Source organism: Gymnoscopelus braueri, assembly GCF_963280865.1.
Source record: "Gymnoscopelus braueri genome assembly, chromosome: 10".
NCBI classification, from domain to species: Eukaryota; Metazoa; Chordata; class Actinopteri; order Myctophiformes; family Myctophidae; genus Gymnoscopelus; species Gymnoscopelus braueri.
The window spans coordinates 54,452,564-54,472,574 of record NC_137611.1 but is presented as its reverse complement, the minus strand read 5'-3'; the positions used below and the strand labels follow the sequence as shown (position 1 = coordinate 54,472,574).

The 20,011-nt window shown below is 41.7% G+C and overlaps 2 protein-coding genes across 5 annotated transcripts in view; both read left to right on the top strand.

The window, feature by feature from the left end:
* cspp1b (centrosome and spindle pole associated protein 1b) overlaps positions 1 to 8,767 on the top strand; it is a 45,841-nt gene extending 37,074 nt beyond the window's left edge. For 2 of the 4 annotated variants that reach the window (XM_080439561.1, XM_080439562.1), the window contains exons 22-27: positions 446 to 579; positions 1,205 to 1,294; positions 1,464 to 1,495; positions 3,446 to 3,485; positions 5,203 to 5,373; positions 6,723 to 8,767. In XM_080439561.1, coding sequence (XP_080295687.1) covers positions 446 to 579; positions 1,205 to 1,294; positions 1,464 to 1,495; positions 3,446 to 3,485; positions 5,203 to 5,373; positions 6,723 to 6,925 — 670 coding nt within the window. In that variant the 3' untranslated portion in view covers positions 6,926 to 8,767. Of the gene's footprint in view, positions 1 to 445; positions 580 to 1,204; positions 1,295 to 1,463; positions 1,496 to 3,445; positions 3,486 to 5,202; positions 5,374 to 6,722 lie in introns of those variants that run through there. The other 2 variants (XM_080439563.1, XR_013933867.1) reach the window with 2 other exon arrangements.
* A 1,981-nt stretch (positions 8,768 to 10,748) lies between these two features.
* LOC308094227 (CYFIP-related Rac1 interactor B-like) overlaps positions 10,749 to 20,011 on the top strand; it is a 30,608-nt gene continuing 21,345 nt past the window's right edge. The window contains exon 1 of the mRNA XM_080440748.1: positions 10,749 to 10,929. The gene's annotated coding sequence lies outside the window, so the exon portion shown is untranslated. The remainder of the gene's footprint in view (positions 10,930 to 20,011) is intronic.

The following is a 20,011-nucleotide window of genomic DNA, read 5'->3' as shown; positions in this document are numbered from 1 at the left end:
GAAAAATGCACCTTTTTCCTGGCACTGGGACGACACAGTCTGAAATAAGTCTGGCAGTGAAAGAGTTAAGGCCAGTCCACACCAATGCAAGTCCTTACAACTGCCATTGGGGATAATGGTTGCAAGTAGTTGCATAACTGGCCTTAAAACTGTTTTGTTGCAACCTGTTGCGACTAGTTTCATTGCTGCGGTCTGGCCTTTAAACCCTTTCAACCCCTGAAGAGTGTGACTCTGCTTTTCCGTGCATATGTGAACACGTGAAAAGACCTCGGGGCCCCTCTGAAGTGAACCGAACTCGGACCTCCTCAGGAGGTGGTCTGAGTACGGTTATAATTTGGGCGTCCCGACCCACAGCTTGCTGGAGACGGATCACCTCTCTAGTGTGAACGGAAAGAGGTTCTGAGGCTGTGTGTGTGTGTGTGTCTGTCTGTCTGTCTCTGTCTAGACGTAGAGATCGCCCCCTGGTGGATGTGTTTGACAGGGCTCGTCTCAAGCTGCAGGCTCCCGTCAGACGACCTTCATCCAAACACACTGAACCACTAAACCTGATGAATATACACACATCACTGCAACTGAATGGTACACACACACACACACACACACACACACACACACACACACACACACACACACACACACACACACACACACACACACACACACACACACACACACACGCTCTGAACCTGAAATATATACATACATCACTTACAACTGAATGGCACATGAAGGATAGCTCAGTACAGTATGATATATGAACTCTATGGCTGCTGCCGTGAATACGTCAAAAGATGCACAGTAAAATCCTCAGTGTTCATTTAACTCTGAGAGTGACCAAATGGACCCATAAGTGCCAAATTAAATATTTCCCTGTTGCCTACAGTAGTGTCCATCTCATTCAGAAAAAGAAAAAGATATACAGGTAGCCTCTAACATTACAGCATAGAAGCAGTTCTTCAGAACCTGATGGTTCCACATGGGTTTTGCTACACATACATTATTTAGAGTATGATATTTAAATTCCTGATAATTGATGCTCTACCATTAGGAGGAAAACAGCAGTGTATTTATACATGTCAAATAGGTTTAGTTGCTGATGGCATCATTCTTAGACAAAAGCATGGATTTGATGGATTTCATTCCAAAAATGTCCTGTGAGAATAAAGCCTGATGTTTACTGTTAAACCGTGTGTGTGTGTGTCAGACTGTTGTGAACTTCCCAACGGAGAGGAGGAAGTGGGTGTGACCAGGAGGAGGAGGCGGGGTGACTCTAGTCTAAGGACCGCCCACAGTGGTAAGAACGCTCCCAGAAGTTGGTGGGAGTAAAGCTCTTCATCATGTCCAAAACGTTTTTTTTAAAAGGATTATTATAAATTAGTTACAGAGTACAATGTGTTAATGTTTATTAATGAGTTTCATTACGTAAATGTTGTTTATTAAATTGTTATGTTAATGTCTTTCAGACTATGTCGACCTGTCCCCTCTTCACTACCTGGTGAGTTCAACAGCACTTCCTCATTACGTCACTTCCTGAATAACAACGCTTCCTCATTACATCACTTCTTACATATGTCACATTCTTGGTTGTGTCCATGCCATAGACCAGGGATGGGCAACTTTGATGAGGGAGAGGGCCACTATATTTCCACACTCACTCCAGAGGGCCACATTGCATATACTGTCGGGCCATTCTGTCACACAAATGTAGCTAAAATAGGCGATCTACAAGCTCAAAACGCGTCGCAGTGCGGCGCGTTTTGAGCTTGTAGATCTGCTATTTTTTAATTGGAATCCTGATTAATTTTTTTGCTATTTTTTTTATTGGAATCCTGAAAAGTTACATTTTTATGTAATTTCAAATGCATTTAGTAATACTTATGTTAGCTTTATGAACTTAAATACAAATACATTGGACGTAATTAAAGCAGGTCATGTTTGCAATTGTAACAGCTGTAACAGCTGCAATTGTAACGACAGGTTTACTAAGGTCATCTACGTCATTTTATTGATCCAGCTATTCCAGCTGGCAGATGTGCACACTGTATAATTTTATTGAGGTATCTAAAGAGCACAGAGTATGTGTCTGACTGTGCAATAAGTATGCGTTGTCAAAAAACGCAATATATTGGGACAGAAACGATACCTGGCACTGTTTAGATGCCTCAATAAAATGACATAGTGTGCACATCGAAACAACCTGTGATATGTATTATTTCCGGTGTGTATTTCGGAACCGATTATATGACAACGAACGCAATCATTCAGAAATACTGTTTGTTCATAAGCTGATACAGCAGGTTCTCACTGACTCCAATGCATTCCATCAAACTTGCGGTTCCAGTTTGCCTCGGATGTGGCGAACACTTCCCCCTTTGGCTTCCGTTCCTTCATTTTAGTTCATTTAGTTAAATGTAATGCCTCAACTCCTACATTCCTGCACCCTGACAAATGCTTGTCAGGGTGCAGGAATGTAGGAGAATGTAGGAGTCACTCAAGCCTAATTTATCAGTGGTGGACAGTAACTAAGTACATTTACTTGAGTACTGTACTCAAAGGGGAATATCACTCATTTTCAACATCAAACTATGTCATTTCTATACCTTTCATAGTTGTATTGTGGAAAAAGGGTTACAGTATGTGTTGCCTAGAACTGGAGAATCGATTTTTGGGGTCATGTGATCAGTGACGTATGGTCAATGTTGGCCCGCCCTCTAGGCTGCCTCATACATTAGAATCAAGGGAACTAAAATGAAGGAACGGAAGCCAAAGGGGGAAGTGTTCGACACATAGGAGGCAAACTGGAACCGCAAGTTTGATGGAATGCATTGGAGTCGATGAGAGCCTGCTGTACCAGCTTATGAACAAACAGTATTTCTGAATGATTGCGTCCTTTGTCATATAATCGGTTCAGGAAAGAATACATATCACAGGTTGTTTTCTAATCACTTGTTTTTCGATGTGCACACTGTCATTTTATTGAGATATCTAAACAGCGCCAGGTATCGTTTCTATCCCAATATATTGCACATTTTGGTTTTTCGCGATAACAGCCCATGCTTATTGCACAGTCAGACACATACTCTGTGCTCTTTAGATAGATACCTCAATAAAATTATACAGTGTGCACATCTGCCAGCTGGAATAGCTGGACCAATAAAATGACGTAGATGACCTTACCTTCTTTTATAAAATACCTTGATCTAGCTGAATCAGTGTGACTTAACACTGAGTTATATTATCTACAATTACTATGTCTTGTGAAACGTAATATATATCCTTATGCCATTATAAACTACTAAGATGTACTTGCACAGTGATTATTCATTCCTTCGCTCAAAGTTGGAAACCCCTCTGTGACATAAATACCTTTATTTGGACTGGTAACATGATGACGTGAGGACGTTCTGGCGCCATTCATTTAGAAACGTTTGTGTCTGTGTTTCAGAGGACCACAGACCTGTTGGAGTCGGAGAGTGCCTTTATAGGTGAGAACCTTGATTGATTCTTTGTGTTGCACCTCTTACCATCTCATCTGTAGTTATTATTTAGTCACAGTGGCCCTCATTTATCAACGGAGCGTATACACCGGCGTATATTTTTCCATATATTCGGGCGTACACCAACGTCGAAGTCACATTTATCAACGCATCCTACACAGCTGATCCGAGCGTACATTTGGTCCCAGCCTTGATAAATGTCACGGCTGAAACCGAGCGTCATTTAAATAACACGCCCTTAAAGGGATACTTCACTTTAGGGCCGGGGACACATTTAAAAAAAATATTAAAAATAAATGAAAAAAGTTATGGAAAATTCATGGCCCCCTCACGCATTAGAGTGTCCTACTAATGTGTGAGGGGGCCATGAATTTTCCATAACTTTTTTCATTTATTTTTAATATTTTTTTTAAATGTGTCCCCGGCCCGAGAGTGAAGTATCCCTTTAAATATTCTCAAAACGCCCCGATTTTACGACATGAAGATTGAAGAACCAGAATACGACCAAAGACATCATCATGAAAAGCCAATAAGAAAGAGTTTCTCCCGCTCGCCTCGCCGCACACGCCCCCCTCTCTCTCTCTCACACACACACACACACACACACACACACACACACACACACACACACACACACACACACACACACACACACACACACACACACACACACACACACACACACACACACGCCCGCCCAGCTGTGTTTTTCATGTAATCCGTACCGTAGCGGTACAATCTTTGTCACGTAGGCTTGTAGCCTACATGAATGACATATTATGATACCAATCACATCGCCATGAATGGAATACATTTGTATATTAATTTATTTAACCCATACCGAGCAGTGCGCGTTCGAGTTACACTAAAATAAAGCAGTCATGGCTATTCCCATTTCCCAGTGAGACTCGGACCGTCGGGCGGGCGGTGTCCCGTCCCGCTCCGCATTAATGAGAGATAGCCTGGAGAGAACATTAATGAATGAAGGCTGGTGTGTGTTGGACCATGGGTTAAATGTCTGATCTCCCGGTGGCCATGAGAATATAACAGCAGCGCCGCTGCACCGGTCTAAACTACCGAGAGTAGATTAGCAGAAATAGCAGATCTACAAGCTCACAATGCGTCGCGATACGACGCTGGCTTGTGAGCTTGTAGATCTGCTATTTTCAATGCAGCCAGATCTACAATCTTATCTGAATGACTGTTAAAGCAGTTTGTTTAAATTACTTTATAAAATGTTATATTTTCACAGGGATTATTATTTATTAGTGTGTAGATATACATTTATGAGTGGATTATGTGTCCAGATGCCTGTCAGACAGTCAGACAATGTTGCGCTAGGATGGAATAAACGGGTGCAGCCAACGTCAACAACTGGTCTCTACCAGACGTGAGATCTCAGCGTACGGTAGGATGAATCCAACGTCAGGATATATTGATAAATGCCGAAAGGTGGGGTGATCTCGCCGTACGCCCATTATTTGGTCTGCACCGCGTTGATAAATGAGGGCCAGTAAGTGCTCAGGGAGCACTCACAGTACATGATAATCTCGCCAAATAATCGCACCTGATAGTCAGGAGGGATGTCCCGACCCAAAATCACCACCATCCACTAGTGTGAGCTGGGCTTTACAGAACTACTACACACCGAGTGAAAATATTAAAAACATTGTACTGTGTGTGTGTGTGTGTGTGTGTGTGTTAGAGCCGCTTGGACCTGAACCCTCCCAACTGTCAGCCAGAGAGAGGAGAAGGAACAGACAAACACAACAGCAGCCGCAGCCCATTGGTCAAGCTGATATCTTCACTGTCCAATCAGAGAGGGAGGCAGGTGGAAAGGAGAGGACCAGAAGGTTTCAGGCTCTGGGTCGTCATGGTAACTTTTGCTGTTAAAAGTAGATTTAAATGTCTTAAACCAATAGTTCTCAAAACATTTTCATGTGAATTAATATGTATTCCGTCGCTGACCCCCCATCTGGAAATATTTTGTGCCAGGGACCCCCATAAGAGAAGATTAGTTAGGGTTTGTCATCATTATTCGAGAACAGGAGATCAACAATTTTACAATTCACGATTTTGCATCGTGAATTGTAGACCGCCTATTTTATTTCAAATAACCAAAACATGAAATAGTGGTTTAAGTGTTTGAACTATTTATATTGTTATTTTGCCCCTCAAGGACCCCTGGGGGTCCCCCAGACCCCACTTTGAGAACCATTTCTGTGAAGTCTGCAGCGTTAAAGCCAATTTGTACTTGGACCGACTTAAGTGTCACCGAACAGTATTGCCAGAGAATGAACGAAGTGGACATAGCCTTGTGCATATTCCCAACCAATCACAGTATGAAACATTGTATTCAGCGTCTGCAGACTTTAATTTTTCCAGAGGTACAGTACCACAAACAACACTGTCAGACATATTCTTTGTCGTTTTGATGTCACTTTCGTAGCATAAATTGGCCTTTACTGTTACTTACTACAAATGAAGCCCAATGTTTTTTCGGCTTGGGCAGAGCGTTCCTCAACCTGAACAAACTCATTTGTCTTCGAGAAGTGGGAGCGTAATGCCTCCATTAATTGATTACCACCTGCTTGTGTTTGTAATCGATCAGAGAGTAGAGTCTCCCAAGCCAGACACCTCTTCCACAAGATTTGAATGCTGCATAGTCTGCAACCACACCAACTCAAAGTCGCGAACGGAATCTGTCATCTGTTTGTCATTTGTACTGATCTTTAAAACATTGCTTGGAGTGGATGCAAGGATGACATCGGGTTAGTGTACTAACCGGATGTCAGGCTAATATTCATATAATATTCAAACATTTATTACCAAAACAAACTTAGAGTTGATTTGCAATTTGTTTGTGTGTGCTGAGAGATAACGACAAAAACAAGAAAGTAATGTGAAAGCATGACGCGTCGCAACATCAAAGAGTGTCTCGTAACTCTTTCAATGGGTCTGGACTGTGGACAAAGTCGTGTCCTCTCCTCCCCTTACAAGTGTAACACTGGACATTAAGTGTTTGTACTGATAGAGCAAAATAATATAACAGTTTATAAAGACATAAGACGGAGCCATCTTCCATCGTTAAAAACAAATAATGATAATTTATATTAAAATTCAGCAGCGCCGCTCCTATCTCTGAATGCATGCATTTAGGGGAAATACTGTTTGAGTAAATGTACTTAGTTACTTTCCACCACTTGACTCTGTTGTCTGTCACAGGCCCAGCCAGCCGCTCTGATGATGATGATGATGAAGGTGACTCCGCCTCTCTACCCATCTCCCCTCGGGGGGGCCACGCACCCAACCCTCACAGCTCCACGGAAACGCTCGCCACGGACCCGTGGATGCAGGTGGGGGGTCTCTCACGGAGGGAGGAGGGGCTAAGAGCCAGGGACTCTGTCCCCCAAGACTGGGACACCTAGCCTCGACCAATCACAGCCCTGCGGATACATGCGGTATTGTTTATAAGACTAATGATGTGTTTACAAACATTGATGCTCATGCACGCGCTCCGTGCATGTAATCAATTCCTAACAGATCCCCTAACCTGTTGTTTTGAGGGGCACTGGTTTCGGTTCATTGTGTGTAGGCCGGTGAGTCGCTCCTTAGCTGGGAGAGCCCGATTCATACTTCGATTCATACTTTGTCACGCGTCTAGAATAGCAGACCTAGAAGCTCACAACGAGCTTGTACTGTAGGTCTGCTATTCTCTGCCGTACCAAGGCGTGATGGAGCGTAATTTCGGCTTGACTGTCCGCAAGGCGAGCAATGCCGTGGTCATTGAGTGCTCCCTCTGTGCATGTCACGGCTAATCACAGCCAGTGTTGCCAGATTCTGTGAGAGAAACAAGCATTCTTTCCATCATTTGTTTTATTCATCTATTTTTATATAAAAAATAATAAACTAAATCAATTAGTATGATTAACCACCATGTGGTTAAACGCACTTGATCACGTGTTTCCAGTTTAAATGTGCTGCTGAGCCAATGAAATGAAGTTATGTGAAAATGAACGGGAACAGGAAACGGGTACGTCACCGTATTGAATACCGGGACTACACTCAAATACATAAACCTATTAGGCTCCAAATCATCCAGAGCCTTGGAACAGTATTCTAGCTGGACAAGCCTGCAGTGCTGTAGTCCCTTAGTCCATTGAATTGCTACAGTATTTCACTTCTTTTCGTCCTGTAACAAACTCTCTGTCTCCTTGGTCTGAGTATTGATCCATGGATTGGTGTGTACAGACCCTTATCACATCATATGCTGTAGGAGTAAACATCTTTAAGCAGGGAGAAGACCCTCAGTTGAAGCCCCCCTCATGAACAATACCAAGAATGGCCTTTTCAGTTGCACTAAGAAACTGCGTTTTCAAAACTAGTGAAATCATTTGCATGACAACGGGTTATAGTTAATCAGACTAATAGTTTTAGTCTATTAAAATCTATTGGATTGTCCCACCTGAAAATGTATTAAAGAGCTGAAGAGACAGGGAGACCCCTGTTACAGAGAAACACACAATGATTACTATCGCAATATATAGAGATTTTAACTTTTTAACTATTGTTTTTGTTTTCACACAAAAATATCACTACTTTTATAGCTGCAATCTATAATCTTTATGTCCACAGGATGTAAACGTGTCTATAGAAGAGCATGTAGACAAACTGCTATCAGTTATATTGTATGACCATTGAGCTGGCAAGAGGATAAACTGTGCTTTGACCTTCATGCAGTAACTCTTATCAACCAGTAGGTGTCCTTCCAGACCACAGGATATACAGTAAATGTCTTAATGGAAGAGCAGGTAGTAGAACAAGTGTTTTAACATATTCTACCGTATACATTGTTAGAATAACTTTTTTTTCTGTACACAAAGCTATGAATTACATCTTTAGAGTCCTTTGTTTAGATTGGTGATGCATTTTTTCTCCCCCTTTTTATACTTTTTTTCTATTTTATTTCCGTTTTTCTTTGGTCGTGTTTTGTATGCTCTGTAACCTTGAATCCACAAATAAAAATAATAATATTATTATTTTTAAGTAGTATTATTAGTATTATTTGATCTGGAGTTGTTATCATGAACCAATGAGTAGAAGCGTTTTAATTGTCATGTAATAAATTATATTTTAACTTAAGGGAGAGTGTGTGTTGTAGTTGAGAAGCAGTAGGCCTATCTGTTGTTCAAACTAACACCTCCGAATGCTGTTATTTATTTTAGGCTTGATTGTCATCGTAACGTTGTTAAATAAAAATCATGCACTTACAGAGGCTTCACCTATTTATTTTTAGTTATGCTGCAGGACCACATTGGAAACAAGTGTTTACGCTTTAATGTGTTATTCTAGGTTTAAGTTATATTGTGATTATACTTGTATGTCTTTTACCCAAATCAAATCCATAGTTCCCACATTTCAGTTTGAGCGGGGTCGACCGCACACAATCCAAAACAGCACTCAACCACTGTCTGCTCATTTATTTGTTTAATCACTTCCAATTTCACTTGTTTATGCTATACATGAGTTCTCTCTCCACGATGGATGAAATTGGTGACCTAAAATGTTATGTTATGTTTTTGGTAAGAAGACACCATCTCACTAACAGGAGTATAACTGAAGCGCAACTTTCAAAAGTTGACATTAACCTGCCTTCCTCTTTGGCCAAAAAACACAGAATAAATCTCTCTTTATGACATATCAGTGGTTTTCTGGGGCGGCAGTGGCTCGGGAGGTAGATCGGCCGCTTGGCAACCGGAAGGTTCCTGGTTCGATTCCAGGCTCCCCCCATAGTAGTGTTGAACCGTCCTTGAGCAAGACCTGGCTGCTCCTGATGAGGTGCCTTGCATGGTTTCCTCTGCTGTTGTGAATTTGTAATGGACATTGTAAAGATAAAGGCACTATATACAGTAAATGCATGTAGAGAAGTTAAAAATGTATCTTTATGACATATTAGTGGCTATCAAAGTGGGGTACGGGGACCCCCAGGGACTGGTCCTTCCAGGCCAGGGGCATCCCAGACAGGGCCCCCATGCAGCAAAATGAGGAACAATTTAATTGCAGTGTTATTTCACCACTAGAAGACGGTAGACTGCAGAATGAACTCGCATCGTAGGGTTCACTCTCTCCACTCGTAGAATTAATTGACTGGTATATCCCAGGGCTCTGTACTTGGTCCCCTCCTTCCCGCCCAACCCAGCCTAAATCCCTTGTAAACACTGTGTAATCAGTAGATCAGATCCTAGATCATCAGTGACATAGAATGGGGAAACTGTTTTTGGTGAAATGTTCCTTTAATGCGCACAGACACGTCAGAGCTGTCCAACAGGTTACAGAGTGTGTGTGTGTGTGTGTGTGTATAAAATATTGTTGCCTGAGGCGACTGACTTGCATTGTAGCCTGGAGGAGCAGAGATTATAGATCTACTACTGTAAATACTGCTCTATTACTACTATACTACTACCTATTACTGCTACTATTAGCCTACTGTAGCCTATTATTATACTATTACATACTAGATAACAATACTGATTAATTGATTCAGTGTTTTATACACAATGCATATACATGACCATCCAAGCTAATTGCTCATATCTGTCAAAAGTATCAAATAAAAAAAAGCTTGTTAGCTTATTTCAGTGAGAACTCTGGGCACCATTAGATTTTATTTTATATAGTTTATATATATATATAGATGTCTTTTATTTACATTTATTGGATAAATGGAGGGGCCAAATACATTAAAATTGCTACAAAACCCATGTGGATGGCCAGACATCCCCCCCCCCCCATGATGACAGTGAAGTGACAATTTAAGGACTTTTAAGACCTTTTTGTAATACAAACAGATAATAAGAATAAGACCATTACTGCGTTAAAAGTAACCAACAAACTATACTATAAAAACTGGTCAAACATTGGCTAAATTGTCAAATAATATAAGAAAGGGGCAAAAAGTGTGAACATAGCCGATCTACAAGCTCTCAGCGCTTTGTGAGCTTGTAGATTGGCTATTTTCACATTTTTTGTCAAACAAACAAAATGGAATGCCTACATTCCAACTAAGTGATTATAATGCTGGGGGGGGGGGGGGTCCCCAGTTCAAATATGATGATTTTGGGGGGGGTCGCTGGTCCTTTGAGTGTAAAGCACTAGTTATTACCACCAGTAGGAGACAGACAGACAGACAGACAGACAGACAGACTGTACTTCTAGTTGTGTTGTCATCACTTCCTTCTTTAAAGGATCAATTCCTGCTCTGTGTGGTTGGTGGGCTGAACCAACCTGCATGTTCTCTAATGTTCTCTACCATACTGAGTGTTCCGGGTTCTAAACATGCACAGATCAACAACACACACCTAAAGAAGAGACAACAAAACAACACACCTTTCATTCTAACGGGAGGGATCGCACTTTGATGTTTGTACTGAAGGTAAGATCTCGCCCATGCGTTCAGATCCACGCGATCACACCATTGTTGTGAAGAAACGGAGACAAAGTAACGATCTAAACACCAGGTGGGTCGTTTCTAGGGGGGAATATGTAACCGATCGGAGCTGCAGAAGTTTAAAAAACTGTTGCACGTATCAGATGCATGAATGAAGTAGCATGTTTTTGAAGATAAACAATGATTTGACTACATTTCGCGTGTTACTTTATTATTATTTTAAATTGATTGTTTTTATGTATTTATACACCCGTTCAAGTCTTGGAGACTTCAGCCAAAGAGAGAAACTCGAAACATGTGCATGTTTTACATATTTTCTGATCATTTAAACAATAAATCCGAACGCATGGCAGTATCCGATTAGTATTTTGTTACTCAAGCCATTGGATGATTACTTTTACTATAGCTCTGGTCCGTAGCGTTAGAAGTTCTCCTTAACGCTATGTGACTGTTCCGGCACTGCCCGCACACCTCCGGTAGCGCAGGATGTGCCGCCTCTCGTCTCTAGTAAAACATAAATAATACACTTTTGCTACTCACCAAAACAAAGACGGTTTTAAGATGTTGAAAGCCTACTTTAATTAGTGGGCACACTCGGAGCCCCCCAACTCACGTCTAAAATGCACTTTTTGGCCAGAAAATAAAAAATATTTCACCGGAAGGAAAAACTCCACTGCGCCCCCTACAGATCTCGCCAATAGAATAATTCCTTTGACCAAATCTGTAGGGAGCGCAGTGGAGTTTTTCCCTCATCCGGTGGAATATTTTCTTTACTGTCCAAAAAGTGTATTTTAGACGTAAGGTGGGGGCTCCGAGTATGCCCACTAAGGAAAGTAGGCTTTCAACATCTTAAAACAGTCTTTGTTTTGGTGAGCAACGTAAGTGTATTCTTTATTTTTTACTAAAGACGAGAGGCTACGGCCACTGCGCTACCCTGGGAGTGCAGGCAACGGCTCGAAAGTAACACTGCGTTAAGAGAACTCCCTCTTACTCTATGGACCGGAGGGAGCTACTTTTACTACTGACTGAGTACAGTTTTTTGGCTACTCCCACCTCTGAAATTATTCTCCGTCGCGAAAAAAAAGAACAGATCTACAAGCTATCAACCTGTCGCAGGGCGACGCGTTGATAGCTTGTAGATCTGTTCTTTTATTTTGGCACGCAGCGACACCGTTGTACCACGGAGTATAGGGTAAATAGGAGGCCCGACATTCAAAAGTAAAATGTTACCCTACTTCCTCATCTGCCATCTTTAAAACGTATGGGCCTATTTTCTGCCTCTTTCACAGTGGTAATAGAGAAGTTAAAAATGTAGCTTTATGACACATTTCTGTATCTTTATGACACATTTTTGCATCTTTATAACACATTTCTGTAGTGGTGTTTGTGGCTTATTACTCCTCTTTTCTACTCCCACTGTTGCTTTTTTGTATCTTTTAACATTATTAGCAGTGGTGGAAAAAAGTAGGCTACTCACATGTTTTACTTCAGTGAAAGCATCAATACTGAGCTGTAGAAATACAAACAGTACAAGCAATTCAAATTTTAATTGAGTAAAAAAGTACAAAAGTATTGGTATCAAAATGTACTTAAAGTACCAACAGTAGAAGGTACTCATAGTGCAGAATGTCCCCATTTCACAAGTTTTCAAATATATAAACATTCTTTGAAAATAGCAGATCTACAAGCTGCGGCGCATTGTGAGCTTGTAGATCTGCTATTTTCAAATCTAACAACTAAAGTTTTCTAATAATTGTAGTGGAGTAAAAGTACAATATTTGCCTCGTGAGATGTAGTGGAGTAGAAGTAAAAGTACCTCAAAATTGTACTTAAGTACAGTACTTGAGTAAATGTACTTAGTTACTTTACAACACTGATTACTAGTATTTTATACTAGTATTGTATCTGTCCTGAGTCTATGCTGCACAGCTGAACTTCCCTTGTGAGATGAATTAGGTCTAGCAGTGTGGTTCTCAAAATGGGGTACAGGGACCCCCAGAGAGAGGTCCTTTCAGGCCAGGGACCCCCAGAGAGAGAGGTCCTTTGAGGCCAGGGGCCCCCATGCAGCAAAATGAGGAACTGTTTAATTTCCACTGTTATTTCCCCACTAGAAGACTTAAGGTTTCACTCTGTTCACATAGACCAGTGGTTCTCAAACCTTTTGATTGATTGATTGATTGAATACTTTATTAACCGTTTGCAATCAAGCACAGAGGTACAGTTTCTTACAAAAGGATGCTAAAAGGATAACCCAAGAAAGCACCATGGCTTGTTTCCATTGGGGTCCTGTGTATTCAATTCATCGAAACATTTAAAGACAAACAATAACATGCAAAAACATCATATAAACGAGTAGTAATCAAAAAGAAAAGTATGTACAGTTTACAGTTGGGGGGGGGGGAGGGGTGGGGGAAGGGGTCAGGTCTGGTGATAAGATTAGACTTTTTACAGGGGCCGGTACCGAATTTCAGCCACCTGTAAACTTGTGCTCTTTTAGAACGGGTTTGAAGGAGAGTAAGGAGTCACACTTTTGTTTATGTCTGTTGGTAGGGCATTCTACATTTTGGTGGCATAGCAGTAGAACAAATCTAACCCATGTCAAGAACCCCACAATTTTGTTTTTCTTTTGCCGCGGACGCCCATCTGAAAATACCTTGCGCCAGGGACCCCAATACAAGATTTGTGTTAAAAATGTTTAAAAAACACATGTCAGATTTTTTGACAATAGCAGATCTACAAGTTCAGGACGCGTTGCAGTGTGACACAGTGTGAACTTGTAGATTGCCTATTTTCAAAAAAGCCGACAGTATAGGTTTAAAGTGGTAACTCATTTTGTCGGGGACCCCCTGGAACTAGGCCTGTCACAATTATTACATAATCGTCTAATCGCAATTATTTTTGCATAATCGTTTCCATGTTGAAACTCTTTTTAAATATAAAAAAGCAGAAATAGCAGATCTACAAGCTTACAACGGGGTCACGAAGTGACCCCGTTGTAAGCTTGTAGTTCAGATATTTTACATTAAATGATTAAATGTCAATTTATTTTTATATTTAAGTGATTTGTCATATCTGCCCTGTGCAATTTTTGATTACGAAGCATAAAAGGCAAACAGAAATGATTTCTATTCATGTGCTCCAATGTTCAACGCCAAACACACAATTAAATCGTTAATCGCAATTATTGGAGTGACAATTCATCGTCAACTCAAATTTGTAATCGTGACAGCCCTACCTGGAACCCCCTCAAGGTCCCCTGGGAACCACTGGTATAGATGGGTGGGCATGTTTTTCCAGAGGTCCATTCTGACTTCAGTAAAGTGAGCGAAGGGCTGAAACTGAAACACATATTGCTGTGCCGGGCCAGATTGAGATGGTCCAGAGCAGGATTGCCAGATCTGCTTATTATAATTTCCCCGCAAGATTTGATTTGAAAATAGCAGATGTACAAGCTCACAACGCGTCGCATCGCGACGCGTTGTGAGCTTGTAGATCTGCTATTTTCAAATAGCCGATGCATATGTTAAAGTGCTCATGTGGCCCATAGTCGCTTTTTTTTTGGGCTGGTTTTCCTAGACCTGGTTGCTTGTTTCTCTCACAGAATCTGGCAACACTGGTCCAGAGGCCGGGTCTGGCCCTCGGGCCGTATGTTGCCCATATATGGTATATTATAGACAGATTTCTTTTTTGAATTCTTCTGTAACAAATCTAACAAAAGCAGTCTTCTCTCATGGAACTATAAATATTGCCAGGGCGGCAGGCGAACAGTCTTTTTACCCCCGGTCTGAGTAGCCCCGCCCTGTAGGCCCCGTAGGGGCCTACTGGGCGGTGCTTCTTTCACTCTACATTAGAAGAGTTGGGAACGTTGGGGGTTGTCACATTCTAATACAGCCCAAATACCTAATTTCAGCACTGGCCTCAGTGGCGCACCTCGCTAGTCATTAGACTCCCAATCCACTAACATTGGGAGTCTGGGTTCGACTCCCGCATGGGACGATACTTTTTCAAACACAGCAGACTACTTTTTTTCGCCGATAAAGTATAGTTTTGGACCATGACGGAGGCGCGCCGACTCAGCAGACCTTGAGGCCGAGGAGTCGCGCCTCCAGGCGCGAGTGCCCGCGACGACCGGCCGATGGTCTGCTAGTCGACTAAGCGCCGTCCGAGTTATGTACAGATAGGCACAGAATCGTAAATGATGTTGTGGGGACTGCGTTTTCCCCAACTCGTTTCACTCAACTCGCCTGTCTCTCCCCGCACCCGCCCCGCCCCCCGCTACTGAGACCGGGGGTAAAAAGGCAGGTCGCGGGCGGCAGTGGCTCAGGAAGTAGAGCGGCTGCTTGGGAATTGGAAGGTTCCCGGTTTGATCCCCATGCAGCTCCCCCTGGTTTTGAGTCAAAGTGTCCTTGCCTTGCATGGTTTCCTCTGCCGTGTGTGTGTGTGTGTGTGTGTGTGTGTGTGTGTGTGTGTGTGTGTGTGTGTGTGTGTGTGTGTGTGTGTGTGTGTGTGTGTGAGCGCGAGTGCTTTGGATAAAGGTGCTTTCATGTCAAGAACCCCCAAATTGACACATATTAGCGGACCCCCATTTAAAAATATATGCCAGGGACCCCCATGACAGATGATTTTTACGGCTCTAGCAGTGATTTTCAACCATTTTAATTTCAAGGACACCCAAGTTTGACATGCATTAGGCTACGGACCCCCATTTAATGGCATTTCTATCTCTGAGACCCAAATTTATATTGTAAAATCAATGTTCATTTAATTCTGAGAGTGTACAAATGGAACCAAATACCTGTTAGGGTCCATTTGGTTCCAGTTATACTCTCAGAATTACAGACCCTTAAAGGGATACTTCACTTTCACATAAAATAAACATTAAAAATATATATTAAAAAAAAATGAAAGAAGTTATGGCAAAATAAAGGCCCCCTCACACATTAGTAGGACACTCTAATGCGTGAGGGGGCCATGAATTTTCCATTACTTTTTTCATTTATTTTTAATATATTTTTTAAATGTTTCCCCGACCCGAAAGTGAAGTATCCCTTTAAGGGTCCACTTGGTTCCTAACTTTCCCTCATTTAGCTGGGGACCCCCTAGAACTCCCTCAAGGACCCTTTGGGGTCCCCGTTCCCCACTTTGAGAACCAATGGTCTAATATGTATGGAATATGGATTTGTGAGTCCTCGACACAATTTTTTTTGAGAACCACAGACACATACAGTTACAATGTTCATTTCACATTCTTCACTGTTTAATTTATCCTGAAGGCTGCACTTGGTCTCACAAAACCACACACTAAACTTTACACATACATGCTGTTGTACAAACTACACGCACACACAAATAGAAAAGGGTGCTCCTTGGGTCGCAGGTCTGCGTCAGACTGGGTTGCCTAACCCAGATCTGTGTCAGGTGTGCATTGTAGCCGGCAGGATGCGAGGAATCTCCGGGGGGGGGGGGGGGATAGCGTTTTGACGACATACTTTTTGCATTTGTGGTTACTCCTGTGAGCAGAAGAGAAAGCACTTTTTGGTGGTGCACTCTATAACGTGCGATTACATTTTGGGGTTGATTAGATGTGGCGTTCATGATATATTGCATATTTGGTAAGAAATAGTCCTTTTTATAGCAAATTACAGGCATACATTATGGAATATCAAAACCCTCTTATGCCACATGACTCATTTGTACCTAATGTGGTGAAAACAATCCTGTTTCTGCAACGAACAGTGACATTTGCAGCATTTGTGAATGGAAAGAAATCACTTTTGGTTCTGTGTTGTTTAGACAAAGACCCTCAATGTGGGACCCACATTTGGGGTATACCAGATGCTGCGTTCATGATCTTTGAATTTTTTTTGTAAAATAGCCCCCTCCCGCACTTTACATGATACATGTTTATCACATGACTCCAGAGATAACGTGTACAGAGTTGTGTTAATTTTTGACAAAACCTGTAGGAGTTGTAGCAAAAGGGAGAGATTTGAAGAGCATCATGATCCAGTATGTCTATGATCTACACTTCAAGAGGTATAGGCCCAAACACAAAGCATGTATAGTGCTACCATGATTTTCTTTTTAAATGGGGTGGAGATTCTTCCTTGGCCTACTGGGAGTGTGCAACATTTGATGACTTTAGGTTTAGGAATTGGGGTTGGAGTTATTCGTCACATTGTGAGCTTGTAGATCAGCTATTTTTGGCTTTACGGTTAAGGTAAAAAAAAAAGCAAAATAAATGTTTTAACGTCAATAATGAAATCGGCATCCTAATGCAATGCCTTGTGATGTCTAGTAAGTCCTCAGAAGTATAGTATAACAGAAATGCATGTGTGTGTGTGTGTGTGTGTGTGTGTGTGTGTGTGTGTGTGTGTGTGTGTGTGTGTGTGTGTGTGTGTGTGTGTGTGTGTGTGTGTGTGTGTGTGTGTTGTGTCTGTGTGTAGTAGACAGAGGCTGTGTCCATAAAGCTGATAATAAAATAAATCTACATATTTTCACTAGTACCTGAGATAAGATGTGAAAAAGGTGCGTGAGCATAGCAGCAATGTATACTGTACATGATATACTTGTGGACGTTAGTTAAGGTGCTAGAAAAAAAGCACAATAAAAGACAAAAATCAGTGGGTTATACATGGGATTAAGGTGCAAAATGTCAGTGCGTGTCGACCGCATAATCCACATAAGGTTAGACCCTGGTATAATCCGCAAGTAGTTCCATGAGGAAGAGCAAAGAAAAAGAGGGGAAACTGTGTGGAACTGTTTTCCAGAACAACTGCTGTTTGCCAGTGCATGTGAGGTGTGTGGTGTTGTGTCTGGGACATCAGGCGGTACTTGATCCTCCTACAGGTTTTAATGACACAACGTCTGTGTATTCAGTGTTAGGGTTGGGATCTGTTAGGATTTCAACGATTCCGATTCCTTAGTGGCTCCCTTTAAAGATTCCTACAGGGGGTTCCAAATGGACCCTTACAGGTCTGTAACTCTGAGAGGGTGCAAATGGAACCAAATGGACCCTTACAGGTCTGTAACTCTGAGAGGGTGCAAATGGAACCAAATGGACCCTTACAGGTCTGTAACTCTGAGAGGGTGCAAATGGAACCAAATGGACCCTTACAGGTCTGTAACTCTGAGAGGGTGCATATGGAACCAAATGGACCCTTGCAGGTTTGTAACTCTGAGAGGGTGCATATGGAACCAAATGGACCCTTGCAGGTCTGTAACTCTGAGGGGTGCAAATGGAACCAAATGGACCCTTGCAGGTCTGTAACTCTGAGGGGTGCAAATGGAACCAAATGGACCCTTGCTGGTCTGTAACTCTGAGAGGGTGCAAATGGAACCAAATGGACCCGTAACCAAATGGACCCTTACGGGTCCATTTGGTTCCATTTGCACCCTCGCAGAGCCATGGTGGTCCTTGAAATTAAAACTTTTCAGAACCACTGGTTTAAAAATGGTTCCGGTCCGGAAACGGTTCCAAATGTGATGGAACCGATACGAATTCCGGTTCCAAGCTCTTTGCTGCCTTCGTTTTGCAGTCATCTGTGTGATGAGCTGATTAATTCTTTTCTGACCGACCAGGGTCACAGCGGCGGCGGCGGGTAGTACCAGTAAACGATGTAATGCGGGCCTTGGTTTGGCTCTGGCTAGCTCCAGGGTCATCGAGGTTTACGTCCAGGTGTTTGTTGTGCGAGTGATCTCTCAGCGATCCAGTCGAATTCTTACATGCCAGTTTAACTGGACACAACGTACACGCCGCTTGTGTGCCATCTTCTTCCCAATCAAAATACTCCCAAGCTTTACTCTCATGTTATGTGTTGTTAACAAGTTAACAACACATGCGATCAGCGATGTCGGTAAAAAAAAAACGACATCGCTGATCGCATGTGTTGTTAACAAGTTAACAACACATGCGATCAGCGATGGCGGTAAAAAAAAAACGACATCGCTGATCGCATGTGTTGTTAACTTGTTTGCACTCAATGCACTGGGAATGTGTCAACCCACAATGCCAACTGCTGACCAGCGCTGCAGAAATGAGTGACATGCACGCAAATGATCCATGTTAATACTTAATTGACACGTATTTTAGCTTTCTTAAATGCAAACTTGTATTAAAACATGACAGTAATTTGGGAAAAAAAATTAAATGTGTAAAACAAACCTTAAAAAAAAAAAAGTCGCAATTATTATTATTATTATATATATTTTTTAATAACCAGATTTTATTTACCAAACGGTTAGTAGGGGCAGACCCGTTTAGTCGAATAGCCGAATATCCGCACACATCCCTATTGTGCAGTTCCCATCATAGCATGCTACAAATGAGTAGATCTGTCCACCTGAGAGCTCCACAGTCAGTTGATTGTTTTAAGAGAGGACTAAAGACCTACCTTTTTAGCAAAGCATTTTTTTAGCTGGTTTTACCTCTAGGCCTTATGCCCCCATGTTTTAATAGTTTTCTTCTAGTTTCCTAGTTATTGTTTTCTTTTATTGGTGTGATGTTTCTGTTTTTATGCAATTGCCTTCTGTAGCACTGTAGATGTACTGTCTGTAGATTTCTTGTAAATGTAAAGTGTGTTATAAATAAAATCCATTATTATTATTATTATTATCTACAAGTTCACAACATTGAGCTGGGTGCTCCACTGCACAGTCATGTCCTCGGTCATGTGACGTGTACGTGCAGAGCTGTAAGAAGCATTTCTGCTTTTCAGTCTGCTGTGTGTGGCTGTTTGCTTTAAACCACTTTCAGTATGACAGACATACTCTGCTCATGGCGGCAACACATACTAAAATAGATGATCATTAATAGATTATTTTTGAATACTTATATCTACTAATAACTATGTTATCGTCTCTGTTGGGTGTGTACGTCCAAAAGTGTTTTCAGAAAGTGTTTCAATGGATCCAATCATGTAGTTATTATTAAGCACAAGCTCTTTTCATTGGTTCAGTATCTATAAAACCCACAGACACACTATTTTGGGCCTGCCATTATAGGTCAAAAAATGTAAAACATAAAAAAATCATTATTATGACAAAATATTAAATAGGCAATTCATTC